At 32.9% G+C, this 17,376-nt stretch overlaps 1 protein-coding gene and 1 non-coding gene across 2 annotated transcripts; both read left to right on the top strand.

Annotated features, from left to right (window-relative positions):
* The first annotated feature begins 4,494 nt into the window (after positions 1-4,494).
* Positions 4,495-4,568, top strand: Trnai-aau (transfer RNA isoleucine (anticodon AAU)). The gene has a single exon. It is a non-coding gene; the product is annotated as a tRNA-Ile (tRNA).
* Positions 4,569-7,151: 2,583 nt separating this feature from the next.
* Positions 7,152-14,857, top strand: LOC120414847 (dynein regulatory complex protein 9-like). The gene is made up of 5 exons (XM_039576172.2): positions 7,152-7,609; positions 7,679-7,946; positions 8,002-8,426; positions 8,487-8,614; positions 12,919-14,857. Exons 1-5 carry the CDS (start codon positions 7,534-7,536, stop codon positions 13,156-13,158), a joined length of 1,137 nt encoding a protein of 378 aa, XP_039432106.1. The 5' UTR covers positions 7,152-7,533; the 3' UTR covers positions 13,159-14,857.
* The last annotated feature ends 2,519 nt before the right edge of the window (positions 14,858-17,376 follow it).

Genomic DNA, 17,376 nt, shown 5'->3' with positions numbered 1-17,376 from the left:
GGAATAATCATCATCAAAAGAAAATCATTGGACGTTCATCAAGAGAAAAAAATCGCAGGGAGCATGGCTCTCCTCTCTTGCGCACGAAAGATCGGTAAAAGGATTCTAAAAAAATCATCATCATGATTTTTCGGCGGAACATCTTTTCACTACTACAGTTGCAAGTGTAACGTCACACGTCGAAAAATGACCTGTAAAATTTTGTAGATGGGCAATATGTGTAAACAAAGTGAAATAAATATTTTTAAGTGGTGCTGGCAAGGAAATTCACGAAAGATCATCAGCAGATTGATTTTCTTGGAGAATTTCGGGAGCGATTTTTATTTGCGTGATTTGCCTCCTCTCTCTTTCGCGGGTGAAAAAAGTTCGCAAGCGAAAATGATTTTTTTGCGATTATTCCATCCCTGGTCTCGGTTTTAGTTTTTTTTTTTTGCTTAAAATGGAGTTTACCAAAACGAACAGCCTAATAATTTTCATTAAATTTTCAGGAAGAAAAAAAAAAGAAACAAAAATCAAAAACTTCAAAAAAATTAAATAGAAATTTATAAAACCATAAATTTAATCAATTATTGAATATCAATTTTAAAATTGAGAAATAAAAAAAAATCATTCATTCAAAAATAAAAATTCAAAAGTTAGATAATTAAAAACATCCAAAAAATTTAAAACTCAAAAAATTTAAAATTCCGATTTTTTTGAAATTTGGAAAATCCTTAGTTTGAAAATTCTATATACAAATTATTAAAAAAAATCTTAGATTCAAACATTTAAAAAATCATAGGTTCAGAAATATAGAATATAAAAATTTATAAATTGAAAATTTCAATAGTTCACAAATTCAAACATTTCATAATGCTACAATTGCAAAAATTAGAAAACTTAAATTTCAAAAAAAAATCAATAAATCAAGAACTTTGAAAATCAAGGAATCGTTTCTTACTTAAAATGTGACTCCAAAAATGCCTGGCAGTATTGGAGAATTTAACAATTTAATATTTTAAGAATTTAGGAACTCAGGAATACAATTTGAAAATTTAAAAAAATCAATTATTCAAAAAGTTGACAATTAAAAGATTTGTTTTTTTTTTCATAATTCTAGTATCCCAATAATAAAAAAAATCAAATTTTAGAAATTTTAGAGCTGAGTCCCGTGTAAGAGGTGACAGGTCGTCACTTTTTAGTTTGACTTTGACCAACCAACGTTATATAAAAATGTGTCAAACGAAAAAGTGACCAACCACCGGCGGTTGAGTGTAAAATCAAAGAAATCCCGCTTATTTTTTCAAAAGGAATTTGGGTTTTTGTGCAAAATTATTGCTATGTAAAAGTTATTGTCTGTAATTCTGTAATTTCAGAATACTTTCGAACAACATATAAAAAGTTATTTAATAGAAAATTATTAGTTAACCATATCCAAATTTTCGCTTCTTTGCGGGTTTTATCAACACATCTTCACATACTATAGTTAAGAATTCAGCTTTTTTTTACAAATAAAATGCGTTTTAAGTGAATTTTAGGATTTTTGATAAGGCGAACTGGAAATCATGAAAGTAGCTGTTTATAACAAGAAAGAAAGAAATAAATGTATAGAATTTTTAAAATGTTTAGGTGGCAAATGGGCAGTATTCATGATTGCTGAGAGTCGCAGGACTCTCGCCCTTTGCTATTAGTAAGTATCCAGCAAAGCAAAGGGTATAGCATTTGATACTGTCAACTCCCATTCGGCTGTGTTCTCGTCGCTGTCATGTTGTAAACTGGAGCCGAGGGAGGTCCTGTTGTGAATTCTAGTTGGAGGTGGTCCGAAGATCATTGAAGAAGGTAGAATTCGCCATCACCCAAGACACGAAGGCACGAAGGATAGACCATGTCTTGGAGGGTGAAAGGATGATAGGATTTAGTGATAATACCACAATTTAATATTGGTCTTTCTCTCTTATTTCAGACAAAATGTCTGGTCCGAATCCAAGGTGTTGCAGAAATTTTCCACTATACAAAAAGGGGGTCTTCCTTCTATCATTTCCTGTATTTTGGAAAAGGTGATGCGCCGAATGTGGACATATAGTTTATCACACTTACTCCATATGGTGTGAACGTGAAATGCTGTATGTTTGCAATTGGTGCATTGGCTATTTTCAAAACAAGCTAGATTTTTCCTATTATTTTAAGATAAAATTTAGTAAAATCTATCTATCTATTTTTTGCTATTGCTATAACTTGTCCCTTACTTCACAAACTTTAAGTACTCTATTCTTCAATCTTGGAATCGCAATACATTATTGTAGAAATGTAACTGCTGAAAAAATTGGTAAGAAATTTGGGCATAACTGTTATTAATATGATTAAAGGTACGTTCAATATGTTTTATTATATATGTTAACTATTCAAGTTGTTTGTCTTGTCCCATATTTCACAACTTCAGTTGTTTTCTCGAAAACTTCTCGTTACAAGTTGGTAGTTCTGTCTAGTTGCAAAATAAGGTTTCTTTATTCTTTCTTTCTGTGTTAGTCTGTTATTCAATGTTCGATTTTATTTTACATTGTACTTATCCCATTTTTTCTCTTTTTCTCTTTCATGTACCTTGCGAGCATACGATGACCGAAAAAGTCATTGTATCAGCCAACACACGTGTATTTTTCACAAAGCCGCGAAACAGAACAAGTATTTTTATAAGTGCGTGAATAACAATCGGTCGTTGAAGCTCAAAAAAATGTGAGAACAATATCGCGTCGTGGTTAAGTGGCGAAGAAAGTAGACGACGATTCCGCATGAAGAATATAGCGGAAATTATGTGTTAATTGCACAATGGATGAAGGTTTGAAGTTGACACTATCAAAAGGGAATGGTAAGATGCAATAGTAATATTGCTAGGTTTGATAGTGTCAAAAGGTAAGATCAAGAAATAAGGATTATATGAAACTATATTGTCATAATTATTGTATTCACTGAAATATCTATCCGCTTTCTACCCCCAATGTGTCCTGCACTGGGGGTGCCTGGGGTAACTTCGAGTTGACCTGGGCCGCCCGAGGAATTATGTCGTAGGTGGCTCGTGTACAGGTTCACTCACCTCTCCTCGCGGCAAGGTTTTCCGTAGGTCTACACTCGAACATGCAACATGGGACAGCATGAATCTTCAGCTGAAGCCGGACGAATGTATTCCGAAATTACAGAATTACAGAATTTTTAAAATGTTTAGTATTTTGTACAATAGAACTGGAATAATTTTTCAGAGATTCGATGTATATTAAAATCTCTTATTTCTAATTTATTCTAGGTGATATTTGCTGCAAATTCATGCAATCAGTTTTGAAAAAACAGCAATGAAATTGATATTTGCAGATGAATTAGAAAAATGTTTAGAAAACACATGACTTGGCGTATTGGAGACATGTTTAGGAAACTCCAAACTGATGTTTCGATGCAATTACTCCAAAAAATATCTTAATTTCAGTGAGATGATTGATTCATTTTTATGATTTTGGCTTAATATCCCTACTTGGTATACAAACTTCAAAATGAGAAAAAAAATCAATTTCCACCGATACTGCCGCTCTAATCGAGTCCGTCCCATATGTAAAAACAGCAAGCCGAGAAAAACGTAAGTCAAATATGTCCCACCAATAGGGCTACGTGTTAAAACTTTACGAAAAAGTGGATTTTCTACGGTTTTCTGGTTTTTCTGATAGTTTACATGATTTCTAACCAAACTGCATCATTACCTCAAAATTGACGAAGTAACATATGGGACGGACTTGCTTTGAGCGGCAGGATAGAAGATCTTAAGAAACAGTTTCCCACTCAAGTTCAATAAAAATACAGTCGACTCTCTGGCTGTCGATCTTCTCGATATCAATAATGCTCCATGTACCAATGAATTCTTCAGTCCCTTCAAACTGCATACTTCGATTTAAGCTAGGTAGGATATTTATTTAATAATTTAACACTCGGCAAATTTTTTTGCACCATGTAAACTAGAGAAATCTTGAGCATTCCGGTTCATTTTGAGCCCCACAACGCACCTAAGACTGAAAAGCAAAATTTGCTGAATCCCTTTAAATGTAAAAATTCCCTGGACTGGCGACAAAATAAAACAAATTTTATTTAACGGTAAATAAAAAAAGCATACTTCGATTGTCTTTAATCCTCGATATTTTCTCTTGCTTGAAGGATCTCTTCCTCGACGGTCCCGGTAGATTCTATTTGCTTTAAATATCTATTCCGGTTGTCAATAATTTTACTTTCTCATGGCTTGCATAGACATTATTCTTTGAGAAACGAAGCTTTGAAGGGTTTTTGACATTTATTTGTTTTTGTTTGCTGGACGTTGCCATGATTCTCTCCTATAGCTGGTCAGCAAGAAAAAAACAAATTTCAATCGAGTCTTCATTTTGCATCGTTCTGTAAACTGATGCTTCTCTTCCTCGACGGTCCCTTGGATATTGACAACCAGAGAGTCGACTGTAACCTTTAGACTAACCGTGTTATAAATATAGAGGCCCCATAGCTCAGTTGGTTAGAGCGTCGTGCTAATAACGCGAAGGTCGTGAGTTCGATCCTCTCTGGAGCCAAAACTATATTTTGCTGTATTGATTGTTTTGAATTTAGAAAAAATGCTGGTTTATTTCGAAAAACGGATTTATATAAACATATTATTTATTCAAATTTAACAAATTACAACAAACAGTTGTATTGCTAACAATTTTCTTGGCATGAGAGATGATTCAAGGAATGAGAATTCCGATTCGGGTTCTAGTCGTCATCGTCTTCCTCGTCACCTTCGGCATCCTTTGTGGCGGTTTCTAAAAAAAAGAAATTTCCGCGTTACTCCAAACATCCACAGAACCAAACAATCCGCATTGATACCTTTCTGGGGGGCATTTTTCTCGTCCTCCAGCAGCTTGGTGAGCGTCGCATTCGACGACTCTTTGGCCGCTTTCAACGATTTGATCAGATCTCCGATGGTGGTTCCGTCGATGGTTTCCTCCAACTTTGTGGCGGCCGCGTTGCGGGTCACTTCGAACAAAATTTGCGCCATTGTTAGAGCGTAATTTTCTGATGAAATTGGAAATTTTGCGGAAGAATCACATCAACCAGCACGTTCTGGCAGGAGGAATCAATGAGTGTTTATAAACTGCTTGGCTTGCAGCAAGCAATAATAAAAGAAAATGACAGCCGGTCTGTTGATTAACGTAGGGGAGAATGTGGAGAGTGGGTACCGAGGTGGGTACTTTAGTTCAGAATGGATTTATGTAGTCTTTTTTTTTAATTTTTTACCATGCATATTTTGTAATGTCATTTTGATTAAATTTTAATTTAATCACCTGGAATTAAAAAATATAAAAGTTGAAATAACAAGCCATAGTCTCAACATTTGAATGCAAAAAGTGTTTTAAAATGCATTTTACACTAGTTCAGAAGTTTTGCAATCATTAAAAAAAACGAAGTTGACTTTATAGCTGTCGGCCACCATTGCTAGTACCAACCACTAGTGTCTACAAGGACTTCGCCGCCCTGGGCTCCTAAGTGTATGAAAGTATGGCACGGAGCGACGGCGCCGAATACCCATATTTACACAAAGAATTTTAGAGATTTTAGATTTTTGCAATCATTAGTTTTCAAAAAAAAGTAAGATTTGACGAAAACAAAAAAAATACGAAATAAAACTTTTTGCGATACTAAACATCGAAAATTTTCAAAAATTCAAAAGATGTTTAAATCAACCCAAACATGCTAAAAATGATTTCAAACGCAGGGGAATGCATTTTAAATCAATTTCAGCTGATTGCACTTAAATTTCCATTGAAATTTTGAAGGTTTAAAAAAAAAATTGCCCCCGGATTTTTTGGGCCAACTTTGAAGGGGGGGGGAGACAAAACCAATAAATAAAATTGCCTTAGCAAAAATTCACTTCGGATAATCGAATAACGGATTTTTTTTTGTTGTTGTCTAATTCTTGATTGCTGATCTTAGTACAGTCATCCCACATATTCGGAACACCCACAAATTCGGAACACTTTTGTGATAATTTGTCAATAGCATGCCAAATGCATCTTTTCTGTCGACCCTACTATTTTTAGGACCTTTATTTGGACATTATCTTGCTATTTCACTAGTAAAAGTAGTACTTTTTGAACAAAAAACTGCATTTCAAGACTATTTTATCCAGAGCAGCAAAACACTGCCTCCAAATTGCCTGTTCCATAATTGTGGGATGTTATTGTGCCTCCCACAATTGTGAAACACCTGAATTTAACTGATATTTTCACAAAAAAAGTTATCAGACCATTCATAAAACATAACTATGCTTGAGTTTCGTTGGTTTCAGTGCCTGAAGTCATTATTTTTTAAAAATTATTTACTCATGGAGAGAACCAAAGTTTGTTTACATCCGTAAGAAAAAAGTGTTCCGAATTTGTGGATTTCAAGGGTCAAAGTTTTTCTTGAAAAACTTGCAGTTGTTCGATACAGCATTCGAAAGATCGCAAGAAAAGCTTTCAAATAAAGGTAAAACCGGGTCATTGAGTTCAATTGGGTACTAAAGCCCTATGTCAATTTTTATGTACAACGGTAAAAAACACGATTAAAAACCATTTCTGATCACTTTTTTTTCATTTTAATGCAAAAAAAAAAAATTGACAAGACAACATTTTTTCGATGGATTAACTATGGTCCCCTTGGAACGAGCTGTCAAGTAGGACCATTTCTGTCAAGAAGGACCGCGAGGTAAATTTTTCCAAATTGATTTAAAAATCCATTTTAAACTCTTTGTGGTCGTACAAAGGGTCATTGTACTCAGAAAAATAAGCTTTATCGCTGTAAACAATAATATCAGCAATCTAAGCTTCATTTTAGGACCCAATTATCGATTTGCTTTGATTTTTTGAACATTGGCCGATCTGTAAACTGTTCCGAATATGAGGGATGACTGTATTACCTCTAAACTTCTCTAAAGTGAAGAGAGAATTTAGAATTTTTAAATCCAAGATGGCGGCCAAAATGGCGGTGATGAAATATTGAGCAATCAAACATTCAAATTTGACTAAAATGGGGTCGCAGAACTCGAATTTGATGTTAAAAGTAAGAAAATGAAAAAAACAAGAAAAAAAAATTGTTCGTGATTCGATTACTCGAAGTCCCACACAAACCTTCGGATAACCGAACTTCGAATTATCGAAACTTCGGATACACGAGGCTTCGGATAATCGAGTCTGGACTGTATTAGCTATGTTCCCATAGTTTTATTTTTATTTTATTTTTTTGTAACAAGTCGAACTACCAAAACCAAAAAATGAACATTTCTAATAATTATAGAGACATTTTTTTTAAATTACCTTAACCTTAATCGAATAAAATATAAAAATTCGACAAAACCATTAGAAACCTCGCCTCAACACACATTTCGATTTCAAATCTGTCCAAATGATAGTTAACCGCATGCGCTTTTCAACGCACATGTCTTGCCTTGGAAACCGACATTTGTTTATCGGCGTTTTTTAATACGACGCTCGTTTTCAATCTTTCTGTCGCGAAAAAATGTCCAGCGGTCTGGAAGTCGAGCGAAAACGATCCGAATCTTCCGAAAGCGACGATGGCAGCGAGTACACGATCGGTAACATCTTTTACAAGCCGAACTGATAAATGCTCTCTATAAAAAAATATGATTAAAACCACATTCCAGCTTCGACGAACGATTCGTTCAGCTGTGCCAGCACGAGACCGCGCCCAAAGTTTAACGAGATCGAAAGCGCCATCATCAACTCGGTGATCGAGGAAACGATCTTCAAGCTGATCATCGTCAACATGGAGGACGATCAGGGCAGTACGCCGATCGCGAAGAAACCTCCGATGCACGTGCGGTTCGATCCGAGCTACAAGAACAAGAACGAAAACCAGTCGATGGTGGTCGCGATGGGAATGATGATACTGGTCAAGCTGAAGAACGACATGTGAGTATTCTGAGTCTGATTTAAGTTTCTGACTGACGATCCCAATTCTGTTTAGATCAAATCTGCGCAAGCTGCTGTCGGACACGCACGTGGAGATGGCCGAGTACGGAACGTTCGAAACGCTGCAAACCTTCATGGACAACGACATCCAGAGCGAAAAGGAGGAACACCAGCTGATCCGGGACAGCATCCTAAACGACAAGAAGCTGAAGGTGCTGCAAGCCCGGCTGGACGGAGAAACGAAGGAAAAGCGGAGTCTGCTGAAGCAGCTGGATGACGAGATCTTCGACTTGGAAACACGGGCCCAGGAAACCAAGGTGGAAAACGACGTCAAGTCACGGCTGGTGCAAAAGTGGGAAGCCACCCGGCACGAGCAGGCCCAGTTTGTGATCGAGAACAAGGAGAATGGGCTGCTGAGCAGTTCGAAAAAGACGAGGGATGATATTGATCGCGAGTTGAGGCTGAAGAGTGAAATCGATGGTCTGAGTTGGAATTCTGATGATCGAATGGCGATTAAAAAAAAATTATCTTTGCTTCCAGTTTACATTAACTACTGTATCGATCAGATCAACGACAAGATCTCGTTCTGGACGGACAAGTATCAGCGGGAGGTGAAGGCATTCGATGCGGATATTGCGCGCCATCGTGATCATACTGCTGAACTCAAGGTAACAATTTTTATAACTTATGTTTATAATTGGTTTCTAAAATTATGTTAAGATTGATGATTTTATTATACCCAACGATAAAACTTATTGTTTTGAGTACAGACACGAATAGTTAAGAGCGAGTTTTTCACCAATGTGTAACAGGTCTTATCGAGGTGCTCCGATTTGGATGAAACTTTCAGCGTTTCTTTGTCTATACATGAGATGAACTCATGCCAAATATGAGCCCTCTACGACAAAGGGAAGTGGGGTAAAACGGGCTTTGAAGTTTGAGGTCGAAAAAACATAAAAAATCTTAAAACTGCGTAAAACTTCATCAATTCCAACTCTCTTAGATGCATTTGAAAGGTCTTTTGAAGCACTTCAAAATGTGCTATAGACATCCAGGATTGGTTTTACTTGTTCTCATAGCTTTTGCAAATTATTGTTAAAAATGTATTTTATTAAAATCTTAATATCTTTTTGCAACAGCCTCCAACACCAATACTCCCATAGGTCAAAAGATAGGTAATTACATGGACTATAAGCCTACGGAAATAACTTTTTGGCCAATCGCAGTTTTTCTCATAGTTTTTCGATTTTTCTATAACAAACATTTTACAACGTTAGTTTTTGTCCTGTAGGCCGTCATAGCGACACTTTTTGGTCTTAATTTTGTCATATTCGGAATCCTCGGACAATTTCACGTAAGTTACAAGTATTGGAGTTGTAAATTTGATTGGTAAAAATGCCATTTAGAATGAATTAAAATATTTTTTAACATTTTGTCGGATTAGGGGTAAAACAGATATTCGCCTACTTCAGCGATTCTCAACCTTCTTCTAGGCTGGTACCCCCTGTCATGTAAATCAAGTAGGCCCGGTACCCCCGTTGAGAATCGCTGGCCTACTTGATACAGCATTTGACGTATTGATCACAGGGTAAATAAGATCTATTTCTTTTTTAAAAATTGTTTTATTTAATTATTTTTTAAATCAAATTTACAACTCCAATACTTCTTACTTACGTGAAATTGTCCAAGGATTCCGAATATAACAAAATTGAGACCAAAAAGTGCCGTCTTCTTTGCCTACAGGGCAAAAACTAACGTTATAAAATGTTTATTCTAGAAAAATTTAAAAACTATGAGAAAAACTGCGATTGGCCAAAAAGTTATTTCCGTAGGCTTATAGTCCATGTAATTACCTATATTTTGACCTATGGGAGTATGGGTGTTGGAGGCTGTTGCAAAAAGATATTAAGGTATTAAAAAAATCCATTTTTAACAGTAATTTGCAAAAGTTATGAGAAAAAGTAAAACCAATCCTGGATGTCTATAGCATATTTTGAAGTGCTTCAAAAGACCTTTCAAATGCATCTAAGAGAGTTGAAATTGATGAAGTTTTACGGAAATGCGAGCAATTTTAAGATTTTTTATGTTTTTTCGACCTAAAACTTCCAAGCCCGTACCCCACTTCCCTTTGTCGTAGAGGGCTCATATTTGGCATGAGTTCATCTCATGCATAGACAAACAAACGCTGAAAGTTTCATCCAAATCGGAGCACCTCGATACGACCTCTAGAACAAACCGAGCAATATTTACAAATACTGCCTCTTAATTTTTTTGTTTGGCAGCTCTTTCCAAGGGGACTGTAGTTGATACATCGCAAAATGTTGTTGGCATGATTTTACCAGATTGGATTACATATTCCGAGTTTAACCAAAGATTCGATTATCCAAAGATTTAGAAAGTAGCGTTTGAAGGTTTCTCAGAATGAAGTAAAATTTAGAGAAAAGCCATAAACATAATCAGTTAAATTTGTGGAAAACAAAATCTAATATCAAGAAATTTTGAAATTCCAAAAAAAAACATTCCAATCTTCGAAAATCTTAAAATTTTAAAAATTTAGAGATTCAAAAACTCTTAAAATTTAAAAAAACAATTATTCAAAAAAGGAAAAAAAAACTGTAATTAAAAAATTCCAAAATGTTTAATTATTAAAGTAAAAAATCAAAAAATGTTTAACTCTATTTTTTAAATTAATTAATAGAAAAAATCTGATTCAAAAATGCACGTATTTAAAAAATTAAATAAATTTAAATTCAAGTACCCAAATTTAATTACTCAAATCCCTAAAAATTCTAGAACTTAAAAACGAAAAACAATTAAAAAAATAAGAAAAAAAAGAATTAAAGAATTAAAGAATTTAAGCATTAAAGAATTTAAGAATTTAAGCATTTAAGAATTTAAGAATTTAAGAATTTAAGCATTTAAGAATTTAAGAATTTAAGCATTTAAGAATTTAAGAATTTAAGAATTTAAGAATTTAAGAATTTAAGAATTTAAGAATTTAAGAATTTAAGAATTTAAGAATTTAAGAATTTAAGAATTTAAGAATTTAAGAATTTAAGAATTTAAGAATTTAAGAATTTAAGAATTTAAGAATTTAAGAATTTAAGAATTTAAGAATTTAAGAATTTAGGAATTTAAGAATTTAAGAATTTAAAAATTTAAGAATTTAAGAATTTAAGAATTTAAGAATTTAAGAATTTAAGAATTTAAGAATTTAAGAATTTAAGAATTTAAGAATTTAAGAATTTAAGAATTTAAGAATTTAAGAATTTAAGAATTTAAGAATTTAAGAATTTAAGAATTTAAGAATTTAAGAATTTAAGAATTTAAGAATTTAAGAATTTAAGAATTTAAGAATTTAAGAATTTTAGAATTTAAGAATTTAAGAATTTAAAAATTTAAGAATTTAAGAATTTAAGAATTTAAGAATTTAAGAATTTAAGAATTTAGGAATTTAAGAATTTAAGAATTTAAGAATTTAAGAATTTAAGAATTTAAGAATTTAAGAATTTAAGAATTTAAGAATTTAAGAATTTAAGAATTTAAGAATTTAAGAATTTAAGAATTTAAGAATTTAGGAAATTAAAGAATTTAAGAATTTAAGAATTTAAGAATTTAAGAATTTAAGAATTTAAGTATTTAAGAATTTAAGAATTTAAGAATTTAAGAATTTAAGAATTTAAGAATTTAAGAATTTAAGAATTTAAGAATTTAAGAATTTAAGAATTTAAGAATTTAAGAATTTAAGAATTTAAGAATTTAAGAATTTAAGAATTTAAGAATTTAAGAATTTAAGAATTTAAGAATTTAAGAATTTAAGAATTTAAGAATTTAAGAATTTAAGAATTTAAGAATTTAAGAATTTAAGAATTTAAGAATTTAAGAATTTAAGAATTTAAGAATTTAAGAATTTAAGAATTTAAGAATTTAAGAATTTAAGAATTTAAGAATTTAAGAATTTAAGAATTTAAGAATTTAAGAATTTAAGAATTTAAGAATTTAAGAATTTAAGAATTTAAGAATTTAAGAATTTAAGAATTTAAGAATTTAAGAATTTAAGAATTTAAGAATTTAAGAATTTAAGAATTTAAGAATTTAAGAATTTAAGAATTTAAGAATTTAAGAATTTAAGAATTTAAGAATTTAAGAATTTAAGAATTTAAGAATTTAAGAATTTAAGAATTTAAGAATTTAAGAATTTAAGAATTTAAGAATTTAAGAATTTAAGAATTTAAGAATTTAAGAATTTAAGAATTTAAGAATTTAAGAATTTAAGAATTTAAGAATTTAAGAATTTAAGAATTTAAGAATTTAAGAATTTACCTTTTCTGATCACTTTTTCCATTCCAAGGAAAAAAAATACAAGACAACATTTTTTTAACCATGGTCCCCATAGGACCCTAGGATGCTTTCTGTCAAGAAGGGCAAGGGAGATAATTTTGAAAAAATAATTTAAAAATCCATTTTAAATTCTTTTGCGGTCGTACAAAGGAAGATTGTACTCAGAAAAATGAGCGAAACTTTCGGCCGGAGTCAAAAAAGAGGGTGGTCTGGATGAAAATCGGTATTTTTGCATGTTTTGATAATAGGGATCGTGCATAAACCACGTGGCCCTCCTTTGCGTGGTTATTTCTCCATACAAAATTTCAATTTTTTGTAAGGAGCGTGGTTTTTTGCCAGATTTGGGGACTGCGGGCGTTCAAAGATAGAACCGATGACTCTGAGTTAAGGAGGTATTAGACTATGGCACTTGAAAGTTCGCTAAACTCGCAAACAAGACAAAATGTATGCAAGCTGGCGTTTCTGCAAACAAATGTTGGCGAACAAACAACGCAGACTAACTGTACAATTGTGCGAGTTTGTTTGTTTGCCGCAGTCTTATACCTCCTTTAGAGGCAAAATAATTTTTTTTATGTGCTTTTTAAACTTTTCAAACCTATTGGAAATGCAGAACGACTGATTTTTTTTTCAGGTAAAGTACGAGGAGATGGTAATTCTGTACAAGCACCGCGAAAAGGAGATCAAAATCTGCGCCGAGTCGCGCAAGGAGCGCGAAAAGCAGATGGCCTTCGCCGACATGCAGCTCCGGTCCGCCATCAAGATTCAGGCCTGGTGGCGCGGCACCATGGTCCGCAAGGGACTGGGGCCGTTCAAGAAGAAGAAGAAATCCAAACCACCGAAGGCGTCCAAAAAGGGCAAAAAGGGAAAGTAGAATTTTAAGAGCGGGCATTTCTTTTGTGTTCTACGGAATAAGTGTGTGTCGATTTGATTTTGTTTTTTATTAAAAAGTGTGTATTTTAGCGCTAACACAGTCCAATATGTTATTCGATAGAACGGCAGTCAGATCTGTATTTTTTCCGGCCATGTTTGCGCTATTTGCTGTCTACATGTATTATGCGCGATCAATGTACAATATATAGCTTTTTGATTACCGCCAAATCAATGTAAAATCTTGTTTATTCCTCTACTTTCTCTTTAAAATATAAATAACTGTTTTATATTCGTCATCTGTTTTCCATATTTCTTTCTTTTCTTTAGCAATATATAAGTGTAGAAAATAATTTAATAAATATTTGATCCGTTTGTTGGATACGTTGTCGTTCGCACACCTAGTTTTTGTGTTGTCATCTTCTGTTCAGTACGTTCAATGCAGAATGTTAAACTGGAAAGTTGCATCTCTGCTAAGATTTGGTTGGTGTGTTTGTGTTTTATATTTACGAAGGGTGGCTAAGTAGTGCAACGAGCAAAATAAAAACAAAAATAAAATTCACAAATTCATTATTCAGCGTAGTTTTTGTTGTTGTTGTATAAATCACAATTCAGTATTCAGTTTATGTTACAGTTGTTTTTTTCTCGAGGGTTGCTTTAGAGGATATCTGTTTTTTTTTTTTTTTCAGATAATCATAAGACTGGGCCTCACTGCTATTTGTGGGATTATTTTGTTTCATTTTGGCTAAGTTTGGGTTGTTGTTTTTTCAACAATTGTAGATTTTGTAGACTATAGTCAGAGCCGTACCTTGGCTCCACGGCGCCCTTGGCGAAGCATCAATTTGGCGCCCCACCCAAAATTACAAGCATTTTGATAAACTGATGTTATTTTTCAATGATTGCTTCAATGAGTTTTGATTGTATAATTGCAATTGGAGACCTTGTGATGGTTAAAATCAGAAACACAGTATTTTTATTGTTTTGTTTTTCAAATTGATTTGAGATAGGTTGAATTGAAAATTTATTGGAGGAATTAAGTTGGCTGAATATTTTCTCAGATTTCATAAAATCGATAATAATAGCACGGTTTTATTTTTCTTAATTTATTTTTCTGATAAATGCACAGAATTGAATACTCAATCCTGATGAGTTTTCATTTCGGTGTAATTAGATAAAGAAAAATCCTTCTTCAAAATTATAAAAATAATAAGTATAATTTTTCAACATGCAGCGGCAGAACCAAATTCCGTCATAATCAATTAATGATCATTCAAAATCTAGCGCAATTCATGATGAAACTTATTTTGATGATAATAATAATAGCATTATATTTGGTGAAAAATATGAAGATAAGTAATTTTTATTATTTTTTATAGATTCGCCCATACTGGGCGTCTGGGTGTGGGTCTCGTGGCGCAGGGGTAGCGGCTTCGGCTGCCGATCCCGATGATGCTATGAGACGCGGGTTCGATTCCCGCCTTATCCACTGAGCTTCTATCGGATGGTGAAGTAAAACGTCGGTCCCGGTTTCTCCTGTCTCGTCAGAGGCGCTGGAGCAGAAATCCCACGTTAGAGGAAGGCCATGCCCCGGGGGGCGTAGTGCCAATAGTTTCGTTTCGGGCGTCTGGAATATATTTTATGTTTTTTTGTAAAATTATGTTGTTCATTGATATTTTTCATTGATATTTTTTAAATTTATTTTTAATTTATAAAATTAAATTTTATGTTCTAGAAAATTGTTTGTTTTTAACAAAGCTGTATGAATATTTCCTAACCTTGATAAAATATTATTTGTATGGTTTTAACTGAAACTATTTTTTCTGAATATAAAGTTATGCGTAGTTTCTCATTATCAGAGCTTTTTAGACGATTAAAAAAGTAAATGTGTAAATTTAGGAGAAATAACACTTGAACAGTAGCGTGGCTCACGGATTAATGAAAAAGACAAAAATATTTAATTTCTAGTGCCTAAAATGGAATTTACAAGTACTATACTGCCGTTCTACGCATAATTGTCCCATGTTCAAAAAAGTGCAACTGAGAAAAACGCGATCGAAATTTTTCGTCCGTTTTTTGTGTTTCTACGCATAAGTCCCTAATCATGCCAGTTAGCAGTTTATCACTCTTATTTGTAATCTTCTTGCTATACAATAGGTGAACAAGACACAATACGTCGTAAAACTGATAATTTCTTGAATGAAAATACTTCGTGGGACAATTATGCGTAGAAGTTCAACGATGGGACAAACAGACTTGGTGTTGTTTTCAATGAGTTTCCGAACAAAGTACTAGATTTTATGTGTTTTTTGAAAAGTAATTGTCAAACTAAACCCAAAAATGACAAAATGTCAGAATCGACCAAAAATGACATGGGACAATTATGCGTAGAACGGCAGTATAACCTCAGAAACTATCCTGAAATTTTGAGCGCATTTGGTTAATGTTTAGTTGTTCCAGTCTAGTCCTGAAGTTATAATGAAACTTAAATGCACAGAAAAAAAGTTGAATTTTGGAATGTTGAAAATTTGATAGGTTGAATATTACCTCTTTTTTTGAGTAATATTAAATAAAAAATGTGTAAAAATGTGAACCTGATGAATATTCATCAAAAACTGATGAAAATTCATCATTTTCTAGGGTAAAATTCATCATTTTTTTAGCCAAAAAATCTGTCACCATTTCCTGATGAATATAACCATCATTTTTTTTCTGTGTAAATTTAATTAATTTATTTTTCACTTTTTAACTCATCTTCGAGAAAGTTTTCCTATACCTTATGATTTTTTTCTCAAATTAAAGGTTTCTTATAGGTTTTGAACCGAGGAACAACTTAGTAGAACATCACAAATTTTTAGAGCACGTTCCATACTCCAACAAATATCCTGTATCTTTTCAGGATCAATTTCAAGCGCTTTACGATGTTTTACAAAGTTGTTCCTTGGATCAAAATCCGTAAGAAACCTAAGAATAGGAAAGTTTGATAAGGTTTTGAGAAACTTTCTCTAAGAAGAGGTTGAAACTGAAACCCCAAGTAACATTTTTTTTCCAGGAGTTCTACAAAAGCTCTTTAAGATAGCTACAGCATAGCAGCGGTAGGATAAAACTCTCTTCAAGTACTCTTCCAAACTCCTGAAGAATTTTTGAAGAGAAAAACAGAAAACAGAAAAAAAATCATGGTAATATTACATCTGGGAAGAGGTACATCTTTTATGTCAGTAAAAAGGTGTAATTTTACCTCTGAAAATGTGTAATTTTACCACTTTTCTGGTGTAATGTCACTTTTTCAGTCTAAATTGAGGTAAAATTACATCATAAAAGAGGTAATATTCAACCTTCCAAAATTAAAGCTTCCAAATTTACATTATTTTTTTCTGTGTGGGACATTCCCATAGTAAATTTTTGAAGTTCCATACTTACTTCAGGTCAATGGTGGAAGTACTAAACCTTAACCAAATACGCTCAAAAATTCAGGCTAGCTTCTGGGGCCATATTGCTTCAAAATTCCAGTAGAGGCGTTCGAAATTGAATACTTTTGCCTTTTCATATAACCGTGAGCCACGCTATTGAAAAGCCAGAAAAATTAATCAATAAATTGTGATAAATCTAAGTGTGTAGAAATTTGTCAACACCGGTTAAGCTAAAAATAGAAAATGAGATGCAGAGAAGCTTGTGTGTTCTGTATTTTTTTTCTTGAAAAAATATTGTTGATATTATTGGTGAAAATTTACAGCAGTTTTCCTATTTTAAAACTCTAGTATTTCGAAAAAGCGTAGGCAAATTTCAATGCACGAAGTTGCTCATAAAAGGGAAATAGTGCTGAAAATATTTCAAATGCCATTTTTTCAATCTCGAGAATTATGTGTTTCAATGCTTAAAAGGTTCTATCCTATAAACAAAATATTCATTTTTAACTTTTTGGATGTTTCTAAATACCTCTGATTCAATGCGGTTTTAAAAACACCCAAAAAGCAAAAAATCTACATTCTGTTTATACTGCCCACCATTGAAAAAACGGCTAATATCCACTTTTGGCAAAAACGATTTATTAGCACCAGGTGGTAGAGGATGTTCCAACGCATCTTCTGGAACATGAATTTTACTAAAATAGTGTTTAGTTTTGGCTGCCGATGCGAAAAACCAAACGGCTAATATGCCACTCTTATGGGAAATTGCCTTGACAGAGATTTTGTGTCAAACACTAAAACGCGTTTTTCTCGGAATA

Source organism: Culex pipiens, chromosome 3, assembly GCF_016801865.2.
Source record: "Culex pipiens pallens isolate TS chromosome 3, TS_CPP_V2, whole genome shotgun sequence".
NCBI classification, from domain to species: Eukaryota; Metazoa; Arthropoda; class Insecta; order Diptera; family Culicidae; genus Culex; species Culex pipiens.
This window is presented reverse-complemented; position numbering and strand designations above follow the sequence as displayed.

Coding starts and splice junctions, on each gene's coding strand:
- LOC120414847 (XM_039576172.2), top strand. CDS start 7,534: ATGTCCAGCGGTCTGGAAGTCGAGCGAAAACGATCCGAATCTTCCGAA. Junction 7,610..7,678: donor TGGCAGCGAGTACACGATCG/GTAACATCTTTT, acceptor ACCACATTCCAG/CTTCGACGAACGATTCGTTC. Junction 8,427..8,486: donor GCTGAAGAGTGAAATCGATG/GTCTGAGTTGGA, acceptor CTTTGCTTCCAG/TTTACATTAACTACTGTATC.